At 34.8% G+C, this 22,595-nt stretch overlaps 1 protein-coding gene across 1 annotated transcript; it reads right to left on the bottom strand.

Annotated features, from left to right (window-relative positions):
• Positions 1 to 4,017: 4,017 nt before the first annotated feature.
• On the bottom strand, positions 4,018 to 19,911 carry LOC123524719 (ornithine decarboxylase 1-like). The gene is made up of 11 exons (XM_045303135.2): positions 19,813 to 19,911; positions 18,551 to 18,661; positions 15,349 to 15,445; positions 12,169 to 12,245; positions 9,257 to 9,429; positions 8,505 to 8,642; positions 7,446 to 7,611; positions 6,729 to 6,888; positions 5,885 to 6,021; positions 4,946 to 5,157; positions 4,018 to 4,503 (listed from the first exon to the last, which is right to left on the bottom strand). Exons 2-11 carry the CDS (start codon positions 18,647 to 18,649, stop codon positions 4,434 to 4,436), a joined length of 1,329 nt encoding a protein of 442 aa, XP_045159070.2. The 5' UTR covers positions 18,650 to 18,661; positions 19,813 to 19,911; the 3' UTR covers positions 4,018 to 4,433.
• Between the last annotated feature and the right edge of the window lie 2,684 nt (positions 19,912 to 22,595).

Raw genomic sequence — 22,595 nt, 5'->3', positions numbered from 1 at the left:
TATGTCTGTATATTTTTTTATATTCCTTTCATTTCTAATATATTTCTTTAATTAGTTATTGTTTCATCTCTTTTAATTATTCTGTAACCAAATAGAAAGCGTTAATTAAAACAAAAATGTATTCACAGAACAGAAAAAAAAATCTACATTATTCTTCTTAGTTACCGTCATATATTAGCATTATAGTTTTGTTTAAAGAATTCTTCTGTAAGTATTTATAAATTTAATAGATCCACTTGTGAATGTAAAAAGAAATCTTATGATCGCATAATTTAAATTTATTGAGATTTCGAAATATGATGATCAACATGTATATTTTAAAGTAAACTGTCATATACATTGTTATTTTCGGCCACATATTCGTTTATTCATTGAAACTATTAACACCTCCGTGATATACATATGTTGTGTTTTATTACAAATGACCACTTAGTGTGACATGTAGATATCTGACTTTTGGTAGTTATATTTAGATGTTATCTGATGAAACATGCTGCTAATCTAATGCAACACCATTATTTTCTAACCAAACCGTGCATATATATGTTGTTGTTTTTTTTGATAAGGAAATATTTGACGGACACCGACCACAGCTGACATCGGGGATCATCATTAAGTTTGCGTCTTGCGTTGTGTGAATAAATTGTTCAAAATGAAATACATGAACTTATTGTAGTTATGATTTTAAATGTGCTGATACATTCTCTGAACGTCATGAATCAAAATGATTTAGCATTAAAAGTTTTGACCATAAGTGCTCTTCGGTGTGTCGCATTCGAAAATATTGTAATCGTTAATATTAAGACTGTAAACAGTTCTTCTGATGCAAGATTTTAATAGTATTATTGCAGAATATGGGGTAATGTGCATGCAACATGCTTTTACACAATGCTCTTTATTTGCTTAGTCGACCCGTTTTGAATCGTCCTGTTAAAATGATATGTCTGTATATTTTTTTATATTCCTTTCATTTCTAATATATTTCTTTAATTAGTTATTGTTTCATCTCTTTTAATTATTCTGTTAACAGGTGCAACAATTTTATACAGGTGACATGTTATTTTTTCTAATTCCCTTCGAAGTTTACTGACATAGTACTGATGATTCGTCTATATAGAAAACGCTCCCTTGTCCGCAATTCACGCATTGCATTATGGTATAACTGTTGTATGTTCCATTTATAGAACACGGGAGTTTGCTATTGGTCATCAGTGTGCGGAACCCCAGAATCGGACACAAGGACAAGACCATTCTACCATATTGATATTCCGTATCCTCCCGTTTAATCAGGGAGTCAGTGGCGCAGTGGTTAGCAGTTTGGACTACGCCAGCGATCCGCGTCCGATTACCGGACCCGGATCGATTCCCGGTTGCGGCCGATATCTCGACTAGTGTTCAGTACTGGGTGATTTACTTTAATTTGGTACTGGTTCCGACTGTATCAGTCTAGACTGGATGCTGGGGAGGTAAATGACGCCTGCCGTGAGCTCGGCTGGAAATAAGTTGTTCCATCCATTCCAGGTGAGGATTTTCGTCGAGAAGACACTTTACTTACTTTTTAAGCGCACCTATTGGCTTACATTTTGCACCAAGAGTGCGTTTATTTCTGTATCAAAATACAAAAAAAAAAACACTAAAATTTAAAAGAACTATGTTGTTTTATACTGCCTAAAATGTCAAGTAGGTATTTATGCTGACATAAATTGTTAAATCCAACACCCAAGTAAATAGACCTTTTTTTTTGAGCTACTTCCTTGGAAACGGGAAACAATTTTCGCGCATGCGCACTCTACGTAGGGCAAAAAGACATGACTGCACAATATAAATTACGTTAGAGTTATATTGTATTTTAATCTATTCGATCAATAATGAGTTTGTTTTATAGTAAATATCCACCGAAAGACAAAGGAAAATATATGTAGATCCCACAGCTTTAACTTATGCGCATTATCATTGATGATTTTAGATTAATAGACTATTTATTCGGCAATTTTGATCTCGACAAATTTAGGTTAAGAAAAATAAAGAATGATATTTTCCATGAATTAATTAGGTAATAACAAAGGCTTTGTTTTTTTTTCTAACGTGATCTCACATAACTTACTACATGTCGCAATTAGCTTACATGATACTTAAAATATAATTAAAAGTCGAAGTTGAAAATAAAATGTTCAATTAACAAAGGTCAGCCTTTGGTTTTGTATCCAATTATACTCAAATGGGGATCAATTCATTCGGTATTCAAAAATAATAATAATCAACTTAAAATTGTTGCAATACATTTTCGATATGAAACTGATCCAGCATGTAAACATAAGAAACAAAAAAAAATAGAGATTTATGTCAAGTATTTTCCTTCGGTGTGTAGCAACAGTCCTTGATTTGATTTATATCTTACGAATTCCGATTTTTTTGTAAATGCACTTTCATCGTTTTAAAAGGAAATGTCCATTAAAGTGCCAACGTATATTCTTATAGATTTTAAAATACTAGATATCACGTGAAATGTTTATTTTTTGATTCACAAAACAGCTCCGCCACGTGATATGTTAATCCGAGTGCGTTCTTTTAATGGTATTAATGACCAAAGGCATTTATGTATATCACATCAAAGCCATCTTACTTGCTTCAATAACTTTCATGATCCGCTCTAATTAGGGGACACTTTAGAAATTAAGTTACGGTCTTGATTACCCAGGTGACCTATGTTTTATCATGTCATTTACATAATAGTTACGCAATGATTTCGGGTATATCACTTAAAATAGCAACTTCACTGACATGGAGCCGTGACCCCAAAGTATGTAGATGTCATTCAAGACGGAGAAAAAGCAATATATAACAACTATTTGAAGTTGTGAGAAAAATAGATGTAATGAAAAAAATATTCTTTTAAACGTAAGGAACAAGTTTTATATTTGTATGATGTGTGGAATAGACTGGAAATGCTTGTTATTTTCTGACGAAAGTTAAGAATAAAGCCGGCTTTTCAGGTAAGATATGATTAATTAACATGCATGTCTTTAATCAAAGTATACTGTATAATAAATTACTTTACTGAAATTATCTTAATAATGGCAAAACAATTCGTAATAAAATGATAATTTTATGTAGGTTTTCTTATCGTTGAGAGTTCTTTTGCCACACGTAAAGAGCGCATGCGCGTTAAAATCAAAACATCCGCGGGTTAGCATAGCAACCAATAACTCGTGTAAAATCATCTATACGTTACCACTTTCAGTGGAGTAAATACGGCAATAAGAATATACTGGCTATACATATTTGATCCGGTCAATCCAATTCCACATTTTGCGTGAATTTGTTGCATATAACTCAGGGTTCCATATTTAAATGTGTCTTATATAAAAAAACACGTGAGCTCAAGCTAAAACAAAACATAATCAAAAAGTAGAAAGGTCATTTTTGCAAGCAGAGAAATTTTGGGTTGAAAACTTGTAAACACGTATGACCAAGTAATCGAACTGCATATACGCTAATTGTTTTAGAAATAGTGATGTTATGATACGGAAGAAATCCAACATATATTGCATATTAGTTTTATTTACAATTACTTATGTGTACAATATACACAATGTAATAAGATACAAACATACGCACTGGCACAAAGCGCTTTCAGGAATTTATAAGTTATATTTTAACATAATTGGACAATACGTTTCACAAACATGTATTAAATATATACTATATCCAAATTTCATATTTAAACATGAAATTAACATTTTAGTGTAGATCTACCAAAAGTATTTTGCATAAGGTTTAAAATAGTATATGAGCCGTGCCATGAGAAAACCAACATAGTGGCTTTGCGACCAGCATGGATCCAGACCAGCCTGCGCATCCGCGCAGTCTGGTCAGGCTCCATGCTGTTCGCTTTAAAAGCCTATTGGAATTGGAGAAACTGTTAGCGAACAGCATGGATCCTGACCAGACTGCGCGGATGCGCAGGCTGGTATGGATCCATGCTGGTCGCATACCCACTATGTTGGTTTTCTCATGGCACGGCTCATATACTTATTAAGCCGAGTGTAAACGTTTAATACAACTGAAACAACTGGAAGATATTTAACAGTCAACTGTAAAAAAGTATGACATTTCATTATGAATATGGCTCTACATACAAAATTAATTTATATACAGGTATACATTGTAAAGTTTAATACATTTGGTGAGCATTTTCTACATTTGAAATAGATATCTATAGATCAGTGTTATTCGGTAGAATTTATAATGATTTATAGATAGCATTCACTGCAAAAAGGTGTTGGCTGATTCATTAGGAATAACACTGCATGGGTGAAATGAGGACCAGCGGGCATATAAGCTACTACCAATTTACAGAATGGTGACTGTGCGCCACTTTAGAATTGTTCATTTTCTGAACAAAGTGGTGAATGTGCCTTTATGATGTTTAGTTAAAAACCGTTTGATTTGTTTTCTGGCATGATAAGATCTCCATCGTGTGAATCTGGATAAATTTTGCGCCTGAAATGTAGAAAAACAGTTTTAAAATACAGGGGCAGCTTTTCCTAAGATAACTCAACAGTGCCTGCTTCACATAGACGATACCTTTAGAGTGACCGATAATAGCTTCTTTTTGTGGCGTCCTGGCCAAACAAATCACTCTCCCATTGCCACTATGGTTTTAATCACTGTACAGCGTCGATGGAATACTATAATATGAGGAAGCCTCCCTGAATGCCTGTGGGAGGTCAATGGTTCTACCTAAATGTCTAACACCTAAGACCAATAGTTATACATTAATTCCCCGACGAGACAGTCAAGATGAATCTTAATCATGTTGCGATGATGTACGAATACTTACCGAACTTCTCATACAAGAGGCGAAAGTTTTATAAGTTTGAATATGATTATGTTTTGAAACTGTTCCCTGCTTTTAAATTACCATGTGAACACAATTACATACCATGTTTCCACAGCACAAACAAAAATTCTCCTCGGGGAAGTCATGCCATTAAAACTGCAGACAAAGACGATGGTATAAGCCCCCATGTCCCGGAAGTAGAACCAGTCGCCGACCTCAGACATTGGTAACTTTGTAGATTTAATAATGCAATCAAACCCACAACAAGTTGGACCCCATATCGCACTTTCATAACAGATTTCATCTTTATTGCACTAAAATTGTAAAAAGACAATTTTCACTTAAAGATACATATATGTATAGAAAGTTAATTTTCATCAGATTTTTAGGGGAAATGTCGATATATGACACTCATAGGTCAACTAGTATGTATCATATCTGGTCAATAAATCAATAATAACATTCGATTGAGATAAAGAGAGTAATGCATCAATTAAATATCGTTAAGCGCAAAAACAGAAAAGTCGACTCTAGAATAGTCAGTCGGCACATAGCCTAATTCATTTGGCGTTGAGATTTGACCCATTATATTGACTGATATTTTGTCATTTAAAAACATTTACGACGTGGAAATAAGACAAAGCCTATCAAAAAAATAGACAACTCTGACATACATGATCACTTAATTGGACTAATCGGTGCACAACCTAAACACCACTCCAAACCAGACATGGCAACATCTTCACCAACACATAACACTGCTCAATGATAAACATTTGAAAGCAAGAAAGAAACCCTTTGACAAAGCTGTTCCAACAACACAACTTATCAACATTCCCGTTCTTTCTAACACTTAAAATGATTTTAAGACACGCAAATGTATGATCGCATTACGGTCAGGTAATAAAACAATAAAAAGCTGGTAGGCATCGATAAAACGTATGTTTTTAAAATCATAACAACACTCTAAAGTAGCCTAATATAGTTTTAAAAGTTACTTAAACGTTAATTTCATATGATACGTTTGATGAGAAATGTTACCGTTAATGTTTGAACATCGAGATCAAGATTTTCTGGAACGATCAATACATCTGTAAACGAACCGTAGACACCGTCATTAACGTAATACATTACAGATGGCGCGTCATCGTCACCGCCAGCTGTCATAATGTCTTCTTCTGTAAAATCATTAGTTGATGTATTTTTCACCTTCGTAAACTACGTAACATACTTATTAGATCCTTCTAATTACTGAAGCAGAATGTAAAAAATGTAAAAATATAGTTGCATTGCGTAAATATCAAGACGTCTATTGTGGTCTCTTAAATAGATGTTTACCGACTGCAAATGGCTAAATACATGATATATGCTCGATGGTGCTCTAGTGGCACAGGAATGACTTTTGGTCTGGTACTGTCATCGAGACAGTAACCTTTGTGTCCGTATTATTTCTTGAAACATTTGAGCCGTGCCATGGGAAAATCAACATAGTGGGTGTGCGACCAGCATGGATCCAGACCAGCCTGCGCATCCGCGCAGTCTGGTCAGGATCCATGCTGTTCGCTAACAGTTTCTCCAATTCCAATAGGCTTTAAAAGCGAACAGCATGGAGCCTGACCAGACTGCGCGGATGCGCAGGCTGGTCTGGTTCCATGCTGGTCGCACACCCACTATGTTGGTTTTCCCATGGCACGGCTCATTTTAATTCTAAATTATACTTTTGTTAAGGTATAGTATGTTGTGTACATATACTTATTAGTGTGACCATAATAAATAAAACGGCTGGGGTCATTCGCATTTATGTGTCTCCTGAAATATTGCCTTGATAACCATTGTTCTCACAGTAAGCTTTTACTTCCCAAACGGTCGTAAAGATAAAACATACCGTTGTATAGATCTTTCCTGGAAAGCATTCGTTTGCCGATTATGTTGACGGCAAGGACGGCGGACGACGATACCATATAACTTCCTGGTTCAGCAATTATTTCTACATTATCATCCTCTGTAAAGTCTTTATCTAGCTGTTTGTTCACAGCTTCTGTAATCTGTGAAACAATTATACAGAAGCCAGGTAAGTATATAAACTTTTAGCCAGACTAATTGCTATTTGAGTCAAATTTTAATGGAAGATATTGGATTCGAATTAACCCCTACTTTCTTTGTGGTCGCAAATTGTATAAATGTCCTGTAGGACTGGTAGGACTGGTAGAAACATTCTTTTGAGAAGGTCCATTTTGAAAATGCGAACAGAACTGTTTCACTCGCGAGAGGAGATTTGATAAAGCCATTTCCTAAATTACTACCACATATTTTCGAAATTACACGGTCGGTACCCATGATTTCGGGCCTCCGGGACCCATTTTTTAAGTAGGTGGTTTACAATACAGCTATATGTAGCTATTATCTACCCTTTGGACAAATGGTTACAACAATTTAATAAAATGATTCATACTATATCGCGCGGGGTAAAATCAAAGGAATACCAGTTAAACAGGTAGGGAATGAAAGCCCTAGACCTTTCAAATCAATGTCTGTCTCTAAACCACTACAACCCTTCTATCATCCAAAAGAAACTTTTTCCTTTGTTTGTATAAATACTTACTTTAACGAACGTCTCTCTAGAGCTCGACTCTCCAGGATACCCCCCTCCTATATTCAACAGCTTCATGCTGATACCCAACTCTGCAGCCATGTTAAACACACTGCGTGCTTGTCGTATAGATGCAATGTACGCATTACCGTCATGACATCCGCTTCCAACGTGAAAACTGGATAAGTCCAGACAAGATTACAGAAAAGAACAAGTGTGATGTTTAGTTTCAAGTTATTGTTTATATATCCTGTTTTCTCATATTCTTGGGGGCCTAAGGGGTTGTTTTTATTCCCAGTAACAGATTAACCATTTCATAAACAGCATTTGGGTGATATTTTGTAGAAAAATCACTTGTCTTTCAGACTGAGTCATAAAATATTACAGAAGTTATCCCATTTAATTATTTTGTTACTGTTTTTGATACCACCCTCACCCGCAGAAATAGACCAAGAGTTTCTCGTATTCCCGTGGATTTAGATTTCAATTTTGATCACAAATAAGTTGTAGAATTTAAAACATTAAAATTACCATTGTGTAATAAAAAAGATATATTCTGTAGTAAATACATCAAGAAATATGACAATTAATTGCATAATCAATAATTTATGGCAAATTTGCTAACCCCACCAGAAAAAAAATAAGGATTTTTTTGAAAACTGAGTAAAATGCTGATAATTTCGTCAATATGCGTTCAAAACACTTGAAATTTTCAGTGTGTCAGTTTTGTACCATTCCTGTCTAGAAAATAACAAACATTAAATTATTTGACAACATTAAGGCAAAAAAACGAGAATATGAGAAACCCTGAGAATACGAGAAACAGGGATATACATGACACATTTACTGACACATTAATTTGTACATTATAGCCAGACATTACAATAAGCGATGTAGGTCATAATCCAACTGTTTATTAACAGACATATAAATCATCATACTTATTCTCTCAACATTTATTTATATTTTTTAAATGATTCCAATATGTTTATGCAAATGTTATACTAAGTATTTTATTTAAAAAAATCAGAATGTTGAAAACATAAACAAATGAAAATTTTAGACTATTACCTTGTTCCTACAACGTCAAGGTCAAGATCCTTTGCAGTCTGCAGCAGGGTTCGAATTTTGGACAATGGACATCCAAACTTCTGCCGAAGGTCTATTTTACATTTGAAGTCGCCAGCAGGTAATGTTCTCAAAACTAGCCTACAAGAAAAAGAACCGTTTAAGATATTCATCTATGTAAACATTTGGACAAACAGTTTTATTTTTGTTGATATTCATTCAGTTCTTTTAGGTTTTTTTCAGAAGTAAAGTTATAACATGGGTTAAACAGTTATGGTCAATTATGTAACATAGCATGAGGGAAAATGACGTCACGCATTTTGTCTTCTGTCAAATCGTTGGAGAACATTCGCCACGCCCGCGTCCTATCTACAGAAAGTCTTATGCTCAACCCAATGTGTTATTTACATGTTTGTACCTTCTCTGAATGAGGTATGAATTGTTAAAAAAATGAAACCTCCCATGTGGATCTAGAACAACCTCTGTATGAAAAGAATTCGAACAAATGTCTTACCATTGCACGATCGTCAAAGCGACTAATAGGGTCAAAACACTTGGTTTTCTGTATCTCTGTTATTCCAGCAAGTATGAAATTTTTGATTCCATACTTTATCTTTTAATTACGATGTAAATGAGATGTGGTACCAAACCTTTTGTCCTGTTTTGACCCCAAATGACCTGTATTGTTTCGGTGAAACGTAACCCCAAATCAACATTTATCATATCTGTTTTATAAATATACTTATTATACAAACTTGGCATCAGGACAAAGAGACTTTATCTTGCGTAGTTCTGCTTCACTGTCGAACGTCATCAAAGAAACACCATGTTCCACCGCGTATTTCAGCATTGAAGGTTGTTTAACCGTATTTGCGTAAATGATTCTAGAGGGGCTCACTCCAAGGCTCAGTATCTTCTGTACCTCGTCCTAATAAGCATTATTAAAGGTCACATTAGGATCAACAGAAATATGTTACTTGGATCAGTTGTGTATTGCCAATCTCCCACAGAGAGCATAGGCATTCGTCAGTAATGGTGATATATAGGATAAAAACATTTATAGAGAGTCCAGGACCAAAAAATAAATCCAGCACCCATTTGCTATAATTATATACATTGATTGTATCAATGTATATATAGTAAATGGGTGCTGGATTTTAACGAAAACTGTTAACTGCAACATTGATCAATTCTGAAGTTATGCACTGAATTCTTAATCGTGGGCTTGGTGCAAAACTATTGTAACTGTATATAAATAAAGAACAAGAAACAGTAGTTTTGCGCTAAGCCCTCGAAATGCACTTAATAACCAAAAAGTGTCGATATATTTTTGAAATATAAAATCACATGACCATTAAACTATAACAATTACTCTTGTAGCGTAACAACTTCACGTTTTACGCGTGATATATTTTAAGATATGTTCAGAAGAATAGATATTTAAACATTCTTATGGCCATGCAGTAATTCTTAATGGTGTATATGTTGAGCGCAAATAACCAATCTGCGCTATTTACCAAACGCGCAGCGCATATAACAAATTTTTGTACGTTGGTTATATGCGCAACGATTTACCAAATGCGCAGCGCAAATAACAAATGTAACTTTATATATCAGAAATTTGCATTTCGTGTTTGATAAATCATGCAGTTGGTCAATTTATTAATAAATATAGATGTCAAATGCTGAATATCTCGGTACTTAAATTAGGTGTCATAAATTTGTTTCTACATCAGTAAATTCCCGGCAGTCGGTCACCAGGTTTCAATACCTCCAATCTTATACAAGATGCAATAAAACCCAAACATGCGTGAAGGTGTGATTTCCTCCAGCTTGCACACGTCGTCCCCTGGTATGTTTTAGGTTATTTTATAATTTTCTAAATGGATCTATAATGTTACACCTGTAACTTGCGTGGCAGGTCGGTCCTGCGCTAATAGCAAAGTTTGAAATTACACTGTATTTCAGACATATTTCATTCATAAAACATACTATTTATGTAACTTTAAAATGAATACTGTAGAAAAATGAATAGAAAAAGAGTGATTTCTGTCATAACGAGAACGAAATATTACATTTTTTATCCGCGCAAGATGTGTGTCTGCGCTAATAATAAATCTGGAAATTACTCTGATAACTTGAATGTTTCTCATAAACTATGTTAACTTAAACTCTTGCGCAGATAACAAATGTAATATTTCGTTCTCGTTTTGACGGAAATCACACTTCTTTCTATTTTTTTTCTACTCCGAAAACATTTTTATGAAGTTACATAAATAGTATCTTTTAGAATTGAAATATGTTGCAAATATCAACGTCAGTTCAGAAATTGCTATTAGCACAGGAACAACATCCCGCGCAGGCTACGGATGAAACATTATATTCAGATTTTCAAAAACTACATTTTTAGATTGTAATCGAAAAACGAAGTAAAAGTTAAAATGGTTTATAAAAGATATTCAATTTATTGTAGTAATTTTCAGACTTCTATTAGCGCAGGACACACATCTTGCACACCTACAAAATGTAAAATTTCGTTCACATTTTGAGGAATTTTATTAGTTATTCATTCTATTTATCTCACTATAAAACATTAAACAATTATATAAGTATAAAAGATCTGTAAGTTCGTCTTTTAATTCTACTTATTTTTGTTTTATTTTTAATCTTGGTCATGTCAAGAGATATGCTCACGTCGGTAAAAAGAATTGCGCTTTTTCAATATAATGAAAAGAAAAGCGATATGGTGAAATGTGGTAAGTGTGTGGCAATTCAGTCTGTTATGTAAGTCTCCTTTATGTTCTATATTCGGTATAAAATGACTGCGTGTGATCGAATGAAGTAAAATACTTTAGTTATAAAAAGAATAGAGAGGACGATGTGGCTATCCGAAGGAAATCACACCTTCACGCATGTTTGAGTTTTATTGCATATTGTATCACATTGCAGGTATTGAAACCAGGTGACCGACTCCCATGAATTTAATGATGTTGAATTAAATTTCTGACACATTTTTAAAACCAAGATTTGCAATATCAGTCTGTAATTGTTAAACAATGTAAAAGTTAGCATGGTTTATGGCAGATATGCATATTATCAGAGTAATTTCCAGATTTTCTGTTAGCGCGGGATCGACATCCCGCACAGGCTACGGCGTTTAAAAGTATAAAAATAAATAAAAAAAATACTTGTGTTATTAAATATACTTGGGATATTTTGTATCATTTTAACGTTTTTTAACACCTATGACAAATGACTCTTAATACCGTCGTCAACAGAAATTTATAGGCCATAAACTACCAGGGACGTGAGAAATTACCGCATAAATACGCTCATTTACTTTAAAAAATGTTTTTCTTTTTCTTTACAAATTCACACCTTTACGCGTGCCTGATCACCGTCAGTTTTACAATTTTATGTAGGCCTACAAGTCTAACACTCTAATGATATTCAATTTTATCGGGAGATATCTTCCAAATGTTAAAAGCGCAGACTCATTTACCAAACGCGCAAGACAGTTGCCCTGCGCATATAAGAAATATATAAGGTTGCCCGATTTACAAATCGTTGCGCAGATAACAAATTGGTTATTTGCGCTGCGCGATTTACCAAATGCGCAGATTGGCTATATGCGCGTAACATATATATGATATAGATCTATAGTTACCTTACTTGCACAGTCGAACGATGCTCCACAGTCAGACAGTACCTTCAATACTGCCGAGTCATTATTGCATTTTACAGCTGAAATATTATACTTGAAAACTAGTAATTAACCCTTAGCCTGCTAAATTTCTAAAATGGACTGGTCCATCATTCAATTTGGGCAATACCATTTATTATTTGAAGGGGTGTTTACTGAAAATTTATTGACTGAATAGCGAACAGTGCAGACCATGATCAGACTGCACGGATGTGCAGGCTGATCTTGGTCTGCACTGGTCGCAAAGGCAGAATTACTGCCGCCAGCAGGCAAAGGGTTAAAGGCATAAACACGAGTTTTACTGTGCTCTGGCGTATCAAGTACCAAAAACAAGAAGCATTTTTTAATAATCGTTTATGTTTTGTGGGTATAGTTTACTGTAAAGAAAAATATTCAACGAAATTATTTATCATATAGAATGCATGATATGTGCAGCCATATATACCCGCAAATTATTATTTGATACAAGTTGAGTAGAATCTTAGTCATTTAGTATTCTTAATATTCTTAAGGTAGGATAGTATCTGTTTGAGTAGGCCACAAGCTACAGAGTAAGGCACTCTAAGTTCCTTGTTTGCTGATCGGATACCAGTTAACAACACCCTGCGCAATACCATATATATGTCTTCCACAGTGACTACCATTTAGCTCGCTGAACTTGTTACATGTAACAGGTACAATATGTAGGTCCCATGGAAGGGTTCAGGCCGAGTCTTGAATGGTTTAGGTGGAGGAGATATGACAGCAAGAGTAATGGTTGAAGGAAGTTTATATCATCGTTGAGGACGTTGAGGAGCTTAATTTTGAGGATTTAAATATTTTGAAGGAGGAGTAAAAAGATACCTTTGGATGAAGGAAAGGTACCGGTGGGAGAGACACAGATTTCAGTTAAGGGCCATAAAGGGTTCGGTGTAGGGAGTAAAAGATTTCAGTGAGTTAGTTAATTGTTTCTATAGAGTAGTTAAATCTTTTAGGGGGAAATGTAAATTGATTTTGATAGAGCCAGGTGAAGGCTTTAGTAGACAGGTAAATGTTCCTGTGCCACGCAGTTTTAGCCGAAACGCCATATGAGATGATTTTGGTAAAAGATTTTGGTGGAAGGGTTGAGGGTTTCAGTAAAGATGATTTATAATCCGGTTGAATGCGGTGAGGAGCGGATAAAATAAAGCTTTTGTTGGGAGAGTAAAATATTTAAATGAAACGGTAAAATATTTTAATGAAACTGTTTAATTCATTCTGCCCTAATGTGTTATCTCCACTTCTACCCTGGTGATATTTATCTTTCAGCCACCTAGGAGGCTGATAAGCCAATCTACCCCTGAATACCTAGAGGTGTTTTGAGAGATAACATTGATTTTGTATTTTTTTGCTTGGGATATTGTTATTAATTAGTGACATATGACATAAAATATGTGTTAATAGGTATGGAATTTGCACTCTTTGTAAGTAAATTGAAGTAGCTACACAACAAAGCTAATTTCATGCAGCTGTGTGGTACAGACATTTTTAACAGACTGTTGAATTAAAGACACAAAACAAATGACCATAATCCCTCGTAAGATTTTGTTTGGGCTAAACAACATTTATAAAATGCTAAATTTTATCATGCACAGATTTAAACAACAAATAAGAACAATTCTTAAAAATAATTTTAAATAAATATTATTGTCATTTTCTAACACTGATTTTACTCAGTTATATGCATTAAGGCAATCAAAACGCATCAAAATAAAGTTATTTCTCATAAAACTAGTGTATGTATTTAATATGAAGATGTAATAAATTGAAAATAAGTGAATATTTCAACTATTTTAGACAGAAACTATTAGCCTGAAAATGAGATTATTTTGGACTAATTTTCAGAAAACATGTACTTTATGAAAATTTAAATTTTGAAACAATTTTGTAGAGCTTCTAAAGTGTCAAAATGATTGATTAATTATTAACAGTTTATTCTATAGATCAAGAGACAGTTTTGAAGTTTAACAACAAATAAATAAATATTAAATAGATACCCACGAAGATGATTTTACTTTTTCGTACACACATGAGCATTGTCATATCGCATAGGTAAAAATGAAAGGTCTGGTGTGCATGAGTGGAAGACAGTTTAATCTTATATGTAAAAGAAAATATTTTAGTTCTTTTCTTTTCAATGTGCACCGTCACGACGTTAACATGTGACAAAGTTCACGCGGTATGAAATTATAAAATAATTTTATGAGATTTCCTTGCAGTTCGATCGGTACGATGCGTGCACGTTATTTTTTTTTTGTGCAGTAATTATGTACGTCTGTCTTTACTGAAGTGTGTTTTATAGCAATACCCAATTATTTACAATTTATTTTTTTCCGCACTCAAATGTTTAGATCCGTACTTATAAAGAATATACTCAACGCATTTTCTAGCTCCGTAGCTGGGCTTTTGTTTTTTTATCTCCGCTAAATTTTGACAGATTTGAATGAAATTCTGGCACAATATTTATTTTAATGATTATTTTATTGTAATAAAACGTAAGAACGATAATAAGCAGAAGTAAACTCATTTAGCCGTAAAATTATTTGATCCCGCAGATGGCATTATTTGCCGCATAGCGACGAGCGAAAAAGTTTATATTTTTGGGTTGCGTTAATTTCAATTGCCATTGCTCAGTGAATCTTCGTTGGTATCTATTTATTCATTCATCTTTTACTTATTTTTTTCATGTTTCGATCATATAAAGAATCATCAGTAATTTTCTGGCTCCGAAAAAATAAACAAATTATAGCTTGAACCATGCACGCCGGCTTTTACAGCTTTCTTCAGCGAAAGCATTCATTTTTTCACAATGTCCGGTTTTATTTATGTTCTAAAAATGTTACGCAACAAAAATATTTTGATTGGTCCAATTTGTTAGAAAGAACTAAAAAAATTTATTTAAGACCAATGAAATGTGACGACTGAAAGCGTCACGCGGAATTCAGAGCTATTACTGTAAAGACGCATGTATTCGGCAGATAACAACGCCGCCTAGAGCGGCACGCGGTGTACAGATAACAATCGGCCGACGCAATAATGCGTCGCGCGGGCAGAATGAGTTGAGACTTTGAGGGAGGGGTTAAAGTTTTTGAAGAAAGGCGTTTTAATTATGATTATCATACAAACCGTAGAAAGGCTTCACTCTCGGCATCAGCTTGGTCCATTGTTGGTACTTATCTATAATGTCACCTAGATCACAGATTACGAACTGGTCATCACATCCCTTTCAATCAGAAAGAGAAGATACACGTCATAGGCGTAGGAGCAGGGAGGGGTGGGCAAGTGGAACTGCCACCACAAACCCCTTCCCCCAAATTTTAAAACTTGGGGGCCAACATATGCGTTGGACCACCCCTATCCCCAGCTTTTGACTTAAAAAACTGCCTTTCTCAGAAATAGCACTACATAAAGGGGAAAATATAATAGATCATTTAAATGTACTGATAAAGATTTTGATATGATGTCTATTGTCGAAAAGGGGAAGGACATTTTTTCCGTTTTCTGTTTCTTCTTTTTTTGTTTGTCCAAATATTTTCAGCGAAAATAAGAAAATATGGGAAGGTTTAGCTGGTCAGCCCCCCGCCCCATTTTTGAGATCGCTCCTACGCCCATGACGTACCATTTACATTGTCACAATGAATGATGATGAATGAAAGAATGGCATGTTTATTAAATGTTTAATTACATACTAACTATGCACAACATATCTTTTCATACATCGTATATGATATTGTAAAACCAGCCATTTAAATAGCTAGATATTCATTTAAAGTGTTAACATGCTTCATCGGGGTAATAAACAGCAAAACATTTAATGAAATAAACATTATAAAGCGGAAAAAGTGTAAAGTGTAAAATATTATAGCATTATATTATAGAATAGAATAATGCAATTTGTAAGATACTTTACAAATTAAAGAAGAAAAATGCATGCATCAATAGGTAAATGAAACGAATACATTCGGGGAAAAAATGTATTTGGACAATGGAAACAACTGCATGTGGTCAGAATTAAGTCTACCTCTATCTGAAAAATCCTTTGGAAGCATTAAATGCAACCAGGCACAATAATAGCACAGTCGGTTTTACGAGTGGTAATGAAACGTTGCAACACCACACGCTTAATCCAGTAATCATCCAGATAGAGAGTAAGAAAGTTTGACATACACGTAAAGATAAAACTAGTTACGAAATTTCATCCACGTACGTTAAACTTCTTCAGCTGACTATATTGTACACCACTTTGTTAACTGCGGACCAGTAAATCAAGAAACACCAAGGACTACTTTGTTCCATAAGACTCTGGTTCTACACCACGCTGCCGCTCATGTTATACACAGTGTGTTTTCTAAAAATATGTGTAAGACTCATGCCTCCGTTTACCCGGACCAGACTTTGAGATAGATATCAATCCGATCAAAAGGGAAAAACAATTGGTAAAAAAGCATCCACAGTCCTCCTATCAAACAAAATGTCAGAACTGACCTGAAATGGCAGTCTGGCGACTATCTTGGAAAAACTGAAAGCTCTTCGATAACAGGAGATCCAGAAACCACGCTAACATTAATTAGTGCTTTGAGAGATGAAGAAAAATTGGATCAGTAAGCTCTTTACTTGAGCGGAGATCAAAAATTTATACATACATACAAGCTTGAAAATATTTTAAGATCGTTTGGAAGCATAGTACACAAAAAAATAATAGCAGGCTTGGTTTGAACGAGTCTTTCGTGAAAGGTGATGAAGTGTGCAACATCACTACCTTTAGCGGAAATCTATTAACTCTTACCCTGCAAAATTTCTATAATGGACTGGTCCATCTTTCAATTTGGGCAATACCATTTATTATTCGAAGGGGTGTTCACTGAAAATTTACTGACTGAATAGCGAACAGTGCAGACCATGATCAGACTGCACGGATGTGCAGGCTGATCTTGGTCTGCACTGGTCGCAAAGGCAGAATCACTTGCCGCCAGCAGGCTAAGGGTTAAATGGACTTGACTGTTAGATATAACGGCACTCGGTCAAAATTAAGAGTCTTTCACGGCTGTCACACGGCAGTTAAAATCTGATGTTCTATAGTTAATAAAACCTTTATATAAAACGAACGTTTTGGGACATAGAACACAGCCGAACAAATAAATAGCAGACTTGGTTTTCTTAATTTAAGTAGAACTAGATGCGTTTATTATCTGTCTGAGATCTGGGCAATTTAACCACATCGCTTATACTCATGGATAAGTTTGATGGTCCTTATCAAAGACAAATTTATTAAAAAACAGAAGTTCGCTGTACGTGCACGAACAGACAATACAGACCATTAGCTTTCAACGCAATTTAATGATATTTACATGTAAAATGTAGATATTGAATTATGTACAAATGCAATTACTAGTATAAATGTACGTTTTAGTTCTAGCTTTGTATTCAATACTTTGTGTAAAAATATCAAATACTTCAGAAAATAATATATATACTAATCGAAATTTCGAAGATCCCAGCGGACAAGTCTACAACCTATGTAATTAGAATGTCCACGCGTTTTGACGGCAACGTCATGACTGTAGCAAATTGAGAGGGTGATGGATCTTTTTTAGATGAAAAAAAGCAAGTACAAATGATAACGTATAAAGCCGGGAAATATTAAAAATGAAATAACCAAGAATTACAAGAGAATGCATATCATAAAATGGTCAGTAAACGACTGGTATGTGCCTTTGTGCCTTATTGCCATAATGGCACACCTAGTTTCATAATAACCCCAGAGCACTTACGACACTAAGTATGCTTTTATAACAAGAAGGCACAATCAGTTCATATATTATACTCTTAATAAAACAACTGAAAATCCAAACAGTCATACGCAATTATTTAAGAAAGCGGCACAAAACAATTGGAAACAACAGGATATACCCTTTGTATTCTCTTGAATTATTTTTCCATTTGGAAATTTACAAAATTTAGTTTAAAAAAAAAAACATTTTGACATAGAAATTGATTTTGTTGCATGCTTTCCCAAACAGGTGTGCTGTTGTATTTAATTGATCTTCGTGGAAATGTTTTCATTAAACTATCTATTCAATCGCTTTGCTAGTCTCCCAACCCATACTAAACAGTTTGACCCCCTACTACCGATGAGTCCATGTCTCGGTGTCTCTGCTTTGTTTGTGTTGCCGTCTTTCATGGGTTACAATTGTTTGGTTATCATTGTTGCTGGATATTTCAGTGAAGGGTTTCTAAATGCAATGTATACCTTTCAAACATTTGAAACAGTTAATATTGGATCGTGATGAACCTTTTATTACGCAGCTGGAACTGATAAAATACTCACCATTTTCTTAGATAAATCAACCTGCTCTTGAACTAACTCTCGTGTGGACTTGTGCATGTGTAACAAGTCAACATGGACTTTGTTTCCTGTGGCTGCCATTATACAGAGTGTCTGTAAGAAGATGTAATATATATTTATCTTTATCTTTCGTACACACATTGATTATAGCGTATAGTCCTAAAGCCGGTTTTATTCAACTTAACGTTAGATGACACAAGACCCGGCTGGACGTCGGGCTTTAATAAGGTAATTTTGGAATGCGTAAAGCAGCTACTTGCAAACCATACCGAAATTTTGTTTTGTTATTTCGGCACGCAGCGTTATAAAACAAAACTCTCAAAGTGAAATAACAAAAACTTGACAGTAACTGTATTTCGTATTGGTGCACATATGTAAGTGGCTCTTTTGCGCGCGTCTAAACGAAATAAAATGTTTCATTGTGTACACGATTCATACCAGACCGGGTTATCCCGATAACGTGAGCGGTACACCGAAAAGCGCCTAAATGTTTCAGTCGGACCGTTCATCATGTCCCGCAGGTGTACCGATTGATGAACGCGGAACCAGCCTGACTGAAAAGAGTGCAAATCGGTCCAGTCAGTTTATTGGTCGCAATCGAACCATTAAGACCAACCCAGTGAAATTTCGGCAACTCTCCCATACCAAAAATAAGTGGAAATGTTATTTGACATTGTTGCTTTATAGAGTTCCTATACTAGAAACTCCAACATTTGAGAAAAACAGTCAATATTATCTGTGAAAGATTTTATTTGAAAAATCGGAAATCTGAAGAATGAATGCTTCAGAGCTGTACTTGTCGACATATCAAAACATTCAATGAATATGCCTGCAATTTTGTTTTAACCGTCACCCTGCTAATTTTCTAAAATGGAATGGTCCATCTTCAAATTTGGGCAGTACCATTTATTATTCAAAGGGATGTTCACTGAAAATTTACCGACTAAATAGCGAACAGTGCAGACCATGAAGTGCAGAGTGTTTTTGGTCTGCGCTGGTCGCAAAAGGCAAAACCACTTGACGCCAGCAGGCTAAAGGTTAAAGTCCTTGAGTGTAGTTTAAACTTAGTTGCAATTTATCTCATTGCAATATTAAATGAACTGATATATAGATTTATAGCTTTTAAATAAAAATATTGTGTGATGTACTTCTGCAATCATGTACACTTAAGAGATTATAGTGTACATCTAATTAATTTCTGGCTTGATAACTATAGTACTATATATCTGGTAAGCTGTACTCACATTTTGCGGTTATCCCTTATATTGCAAAAAGAAAGCAAAAAACAACATATATTCTCCAAAATACAAACTATGCAATTTTAAATCACAGTTGAACTATTTAATTCAATGCTCATCGGGGTGTATAGCCATCTTCACTCACGTGGATCTTTACCGAGTCTATAAACTGACTTTTACCAAATATATCAAATTTTGTCACGATTTCTTTATGTAAAATTCAAATCTATCTGTATGATTATCTCTCATACCATTTTAATGTATATAATGAGGCTGCTAACCTAGTAACAATTGTCATGCCAAAGTAATTCAAACTTTAATTACATACTAGTCATGCTATATATGAGCCGCGCCATGAGAAAATCAACATAGTGGCTTTGTGACCAGCATGGATCCAGACCAGCCTGCGCATCCGCGCAGTCTGGTCAGGATCCATGCTGTTCACTAAAGGTTTCTCTAATTGCAGTAGGCTATAAAAGCGAACAGCATGGATCCTGACCAGACTGCGCGGATGCGCAGGCTGGTCTGGATCCTTGCTGGTCGCATACCCACTATGGTGGTTTTCTCATGGCACGGCTCAATTATCAATTTGGTACATGCAGATGACTTTCATATGCATACTTTTGCAAAACAATTCTTATCTGAAATTTTGATCAAACTAAATAAAAATTCTGTTTATTGCTGAAAAAAAATGTTCGTGTCTGGAGGCGGTTTATGGTCTATTTGCAATTGATGTAGTATGTTGGTTTTATTCTGTATTGTTTTCTTCTTTATTTTGAATGTGTTTCGATATTTTTGGAGTATGAGCTAAATTTAGTTTATGTTTCTCGACGTTTCATAACTGTTACTTTCGGTCCTTTATGACGTATACATTTTCGGAAGCTGCATCTAAAGGGCCATAACCTGAACATAAAATCAAAATTTTATGACCCTGTTTATTGAACAAAAAATATTTTTCGTTAGTAATATAAAGTCGCATCTGTTACCTATGACATTTTCGGTCAGTCTGCTGAAGAAAAAGGTTGTACAGTTTTCACTACACCAATAGAGCGTATATATACATTTAATACATACATGTAGCAATTGTTTAGATACATTACTGACGTGTTATATAAAAAGAAATGTCGGTGCTCACCCAGCCCGGCACAGTCTATTTCAGGCAGACAGTCCATACAGACTTTAAGCACATTGTCTTGCTTTTCTTGGAGTCGCCCTTTCTGCCATCGGCCATTTTCGCTAATGCGGTTTCTTACCACTGTACTCTTAGGATACCATCTGATGATGTAACTGTTTTGTTACACTTACCTTTGTCCTTATAGAAGCGTTGCAGTACATTCTTTCTGTCCTGTTCTGAATTATAACACCAACTATCTAATGAAAATTCGTGATGGGAAAATAATGGTGCCAGTTTGAAATTACCTATTTTCACTACTTCTTTTTCACAGTCTTTCAATTGCGGCCTAACTATCGTATGTACTATATCTATCTGTCTTATCTAGTACCGATTTTAAGACTCAGTTGGTCTAATCATTATTGACCTTGGAGATTTATGAAAGGGACTAATCTTCCGTTAAAGTAAATTAATGAAGGAAATCATTTGCCTTATCTGTTGCTAAGTCTTTCACTTCCTCAAGTTTATGGTCGAATGTAAGTGTTGACACTGGGAAAGACCTTGCCAAACTTTTCCGCAATGCTGTCTCGTCGTGACTCCTAAGTATTATTTTCTGGATTTCTTCATAGCTAAAATGATTTGCTATATTTGTAAAGAAAACGTTAAAAGTTTCAAAGTAGAAATGAAGGTCCCACGAAAATAGGCGGTGCAGTAGTATTTGATTCAGTTACAGAAAAAAAAGATTTTACACCATTGTTGTTAAATGTAACTGTCCTGAGTTGTAACTTTTGTCAACGCCTAAAATTGCTGGCTCCTCGCGGCAACAAAATCTTATAATTTGTTCATCTGTGTAAAGAACGACGGATTCAAATGATTAACGGACCGAATGAAATTGTCCCTCAAGTCAACTTTATTTTCTATGTGTATTAAATGGTCAGCAAGAGTATTTAGGTACACGTCAGTTTTGGTTCCTGTTGGGTTTTTTTTTTTTTTGGGGGGGGGGGGGGGGGTTTTTTGTTTGTTAGTTGGTTTTTTTTTTTTTTTTTTTTTTTTTTTTTTTTTTTTTTTTTTTTTTTTTTGCTGTTGTTCTTTTGTTTGTTGTTGTTTTTTGTTATTTCGCCTGTGTGTATTTAATATTCTGAACATGCTTCTTTTAAATGCCGTGCCATGGTGTAAAAGCCACCACCTTTATTCAGTTTATCATGGACGTTTTAGCAGATCTGCGCTTTAATCGGGTGTATAGTTTTTGACTACGGCTGTTTGTTGTCTGAGGTTTTCACTTTACCGTGCAATTGTCTGCCTGGAAAAGTTCCGATGTATTCATACACAGCTACGTTGTTTTGTGCCAAAGAAAAAGATCCAGGCACAGTGAGGTCCAAGAGATGCGCCTTCTGTAAAAGTTAGTTAGCTTTAATTTAGCTTAATGATCTATAAATGACAAAGAATGATTTCAGATAGTTCAGGCTGAGGTTCCAGCACTTCGTATTTCCTACCATATTTTCAATGCAATAAACACCATTTCTCTTTGTGGGTGAAATAAGTATGTCTTCCATTGGTAAGAGGTATGCTGATGGAGATGTACTCTTCTCCTACGTCCAACAAGCATCACGGAATTCCCGTCTAAACCCTGATTTATATCGCTGTTCATTTTCACTCTTATGAATGACAAAATATATGT

Source organism: Mercenaria mercenaria, chromosome 3 (genome assembly GCF_021730395.1).
Source record: "Mercenaria mercenaria strain notata chromosome 3, MADL_Memer_1, whole genome shotgun sequence".
Taxonomy (NCBI): domain Eukaryota; kingdom Metazoa; phylum Mollusca; class Bivalvia; order Venerida; family Veneridae; genus Mercenaria; species Mercenaria mercenaria.
This window is presented reverse-complemented; position numbering and strand designations above follow the sequence as displayed.

Bases quoted from the DNA above. Each gene is read 5' to 3' on its own strand.
- LOC123524719 (XM_045303135.2), bottom strand. From the start codon at position 18,649: ATGGCAGCCACAGGAAACAAAGTCCATGTTGACTTGTTACACATGCAC. The intron at 7,612-8,504 runs GTAATAGTCTAA...GGACTTATCCAG, and splicing joins CTTGACGTTGTAGGAACAAG to TTTTCACGTTGGAAGCGGAT. The intron at 4,504-4,945 runs GTATGTAATTGT...TCTACATTTCAG, and splicing joins GTTTGTGCTGTGGAAACATG to GCGCAAAATTTATCCAGATT.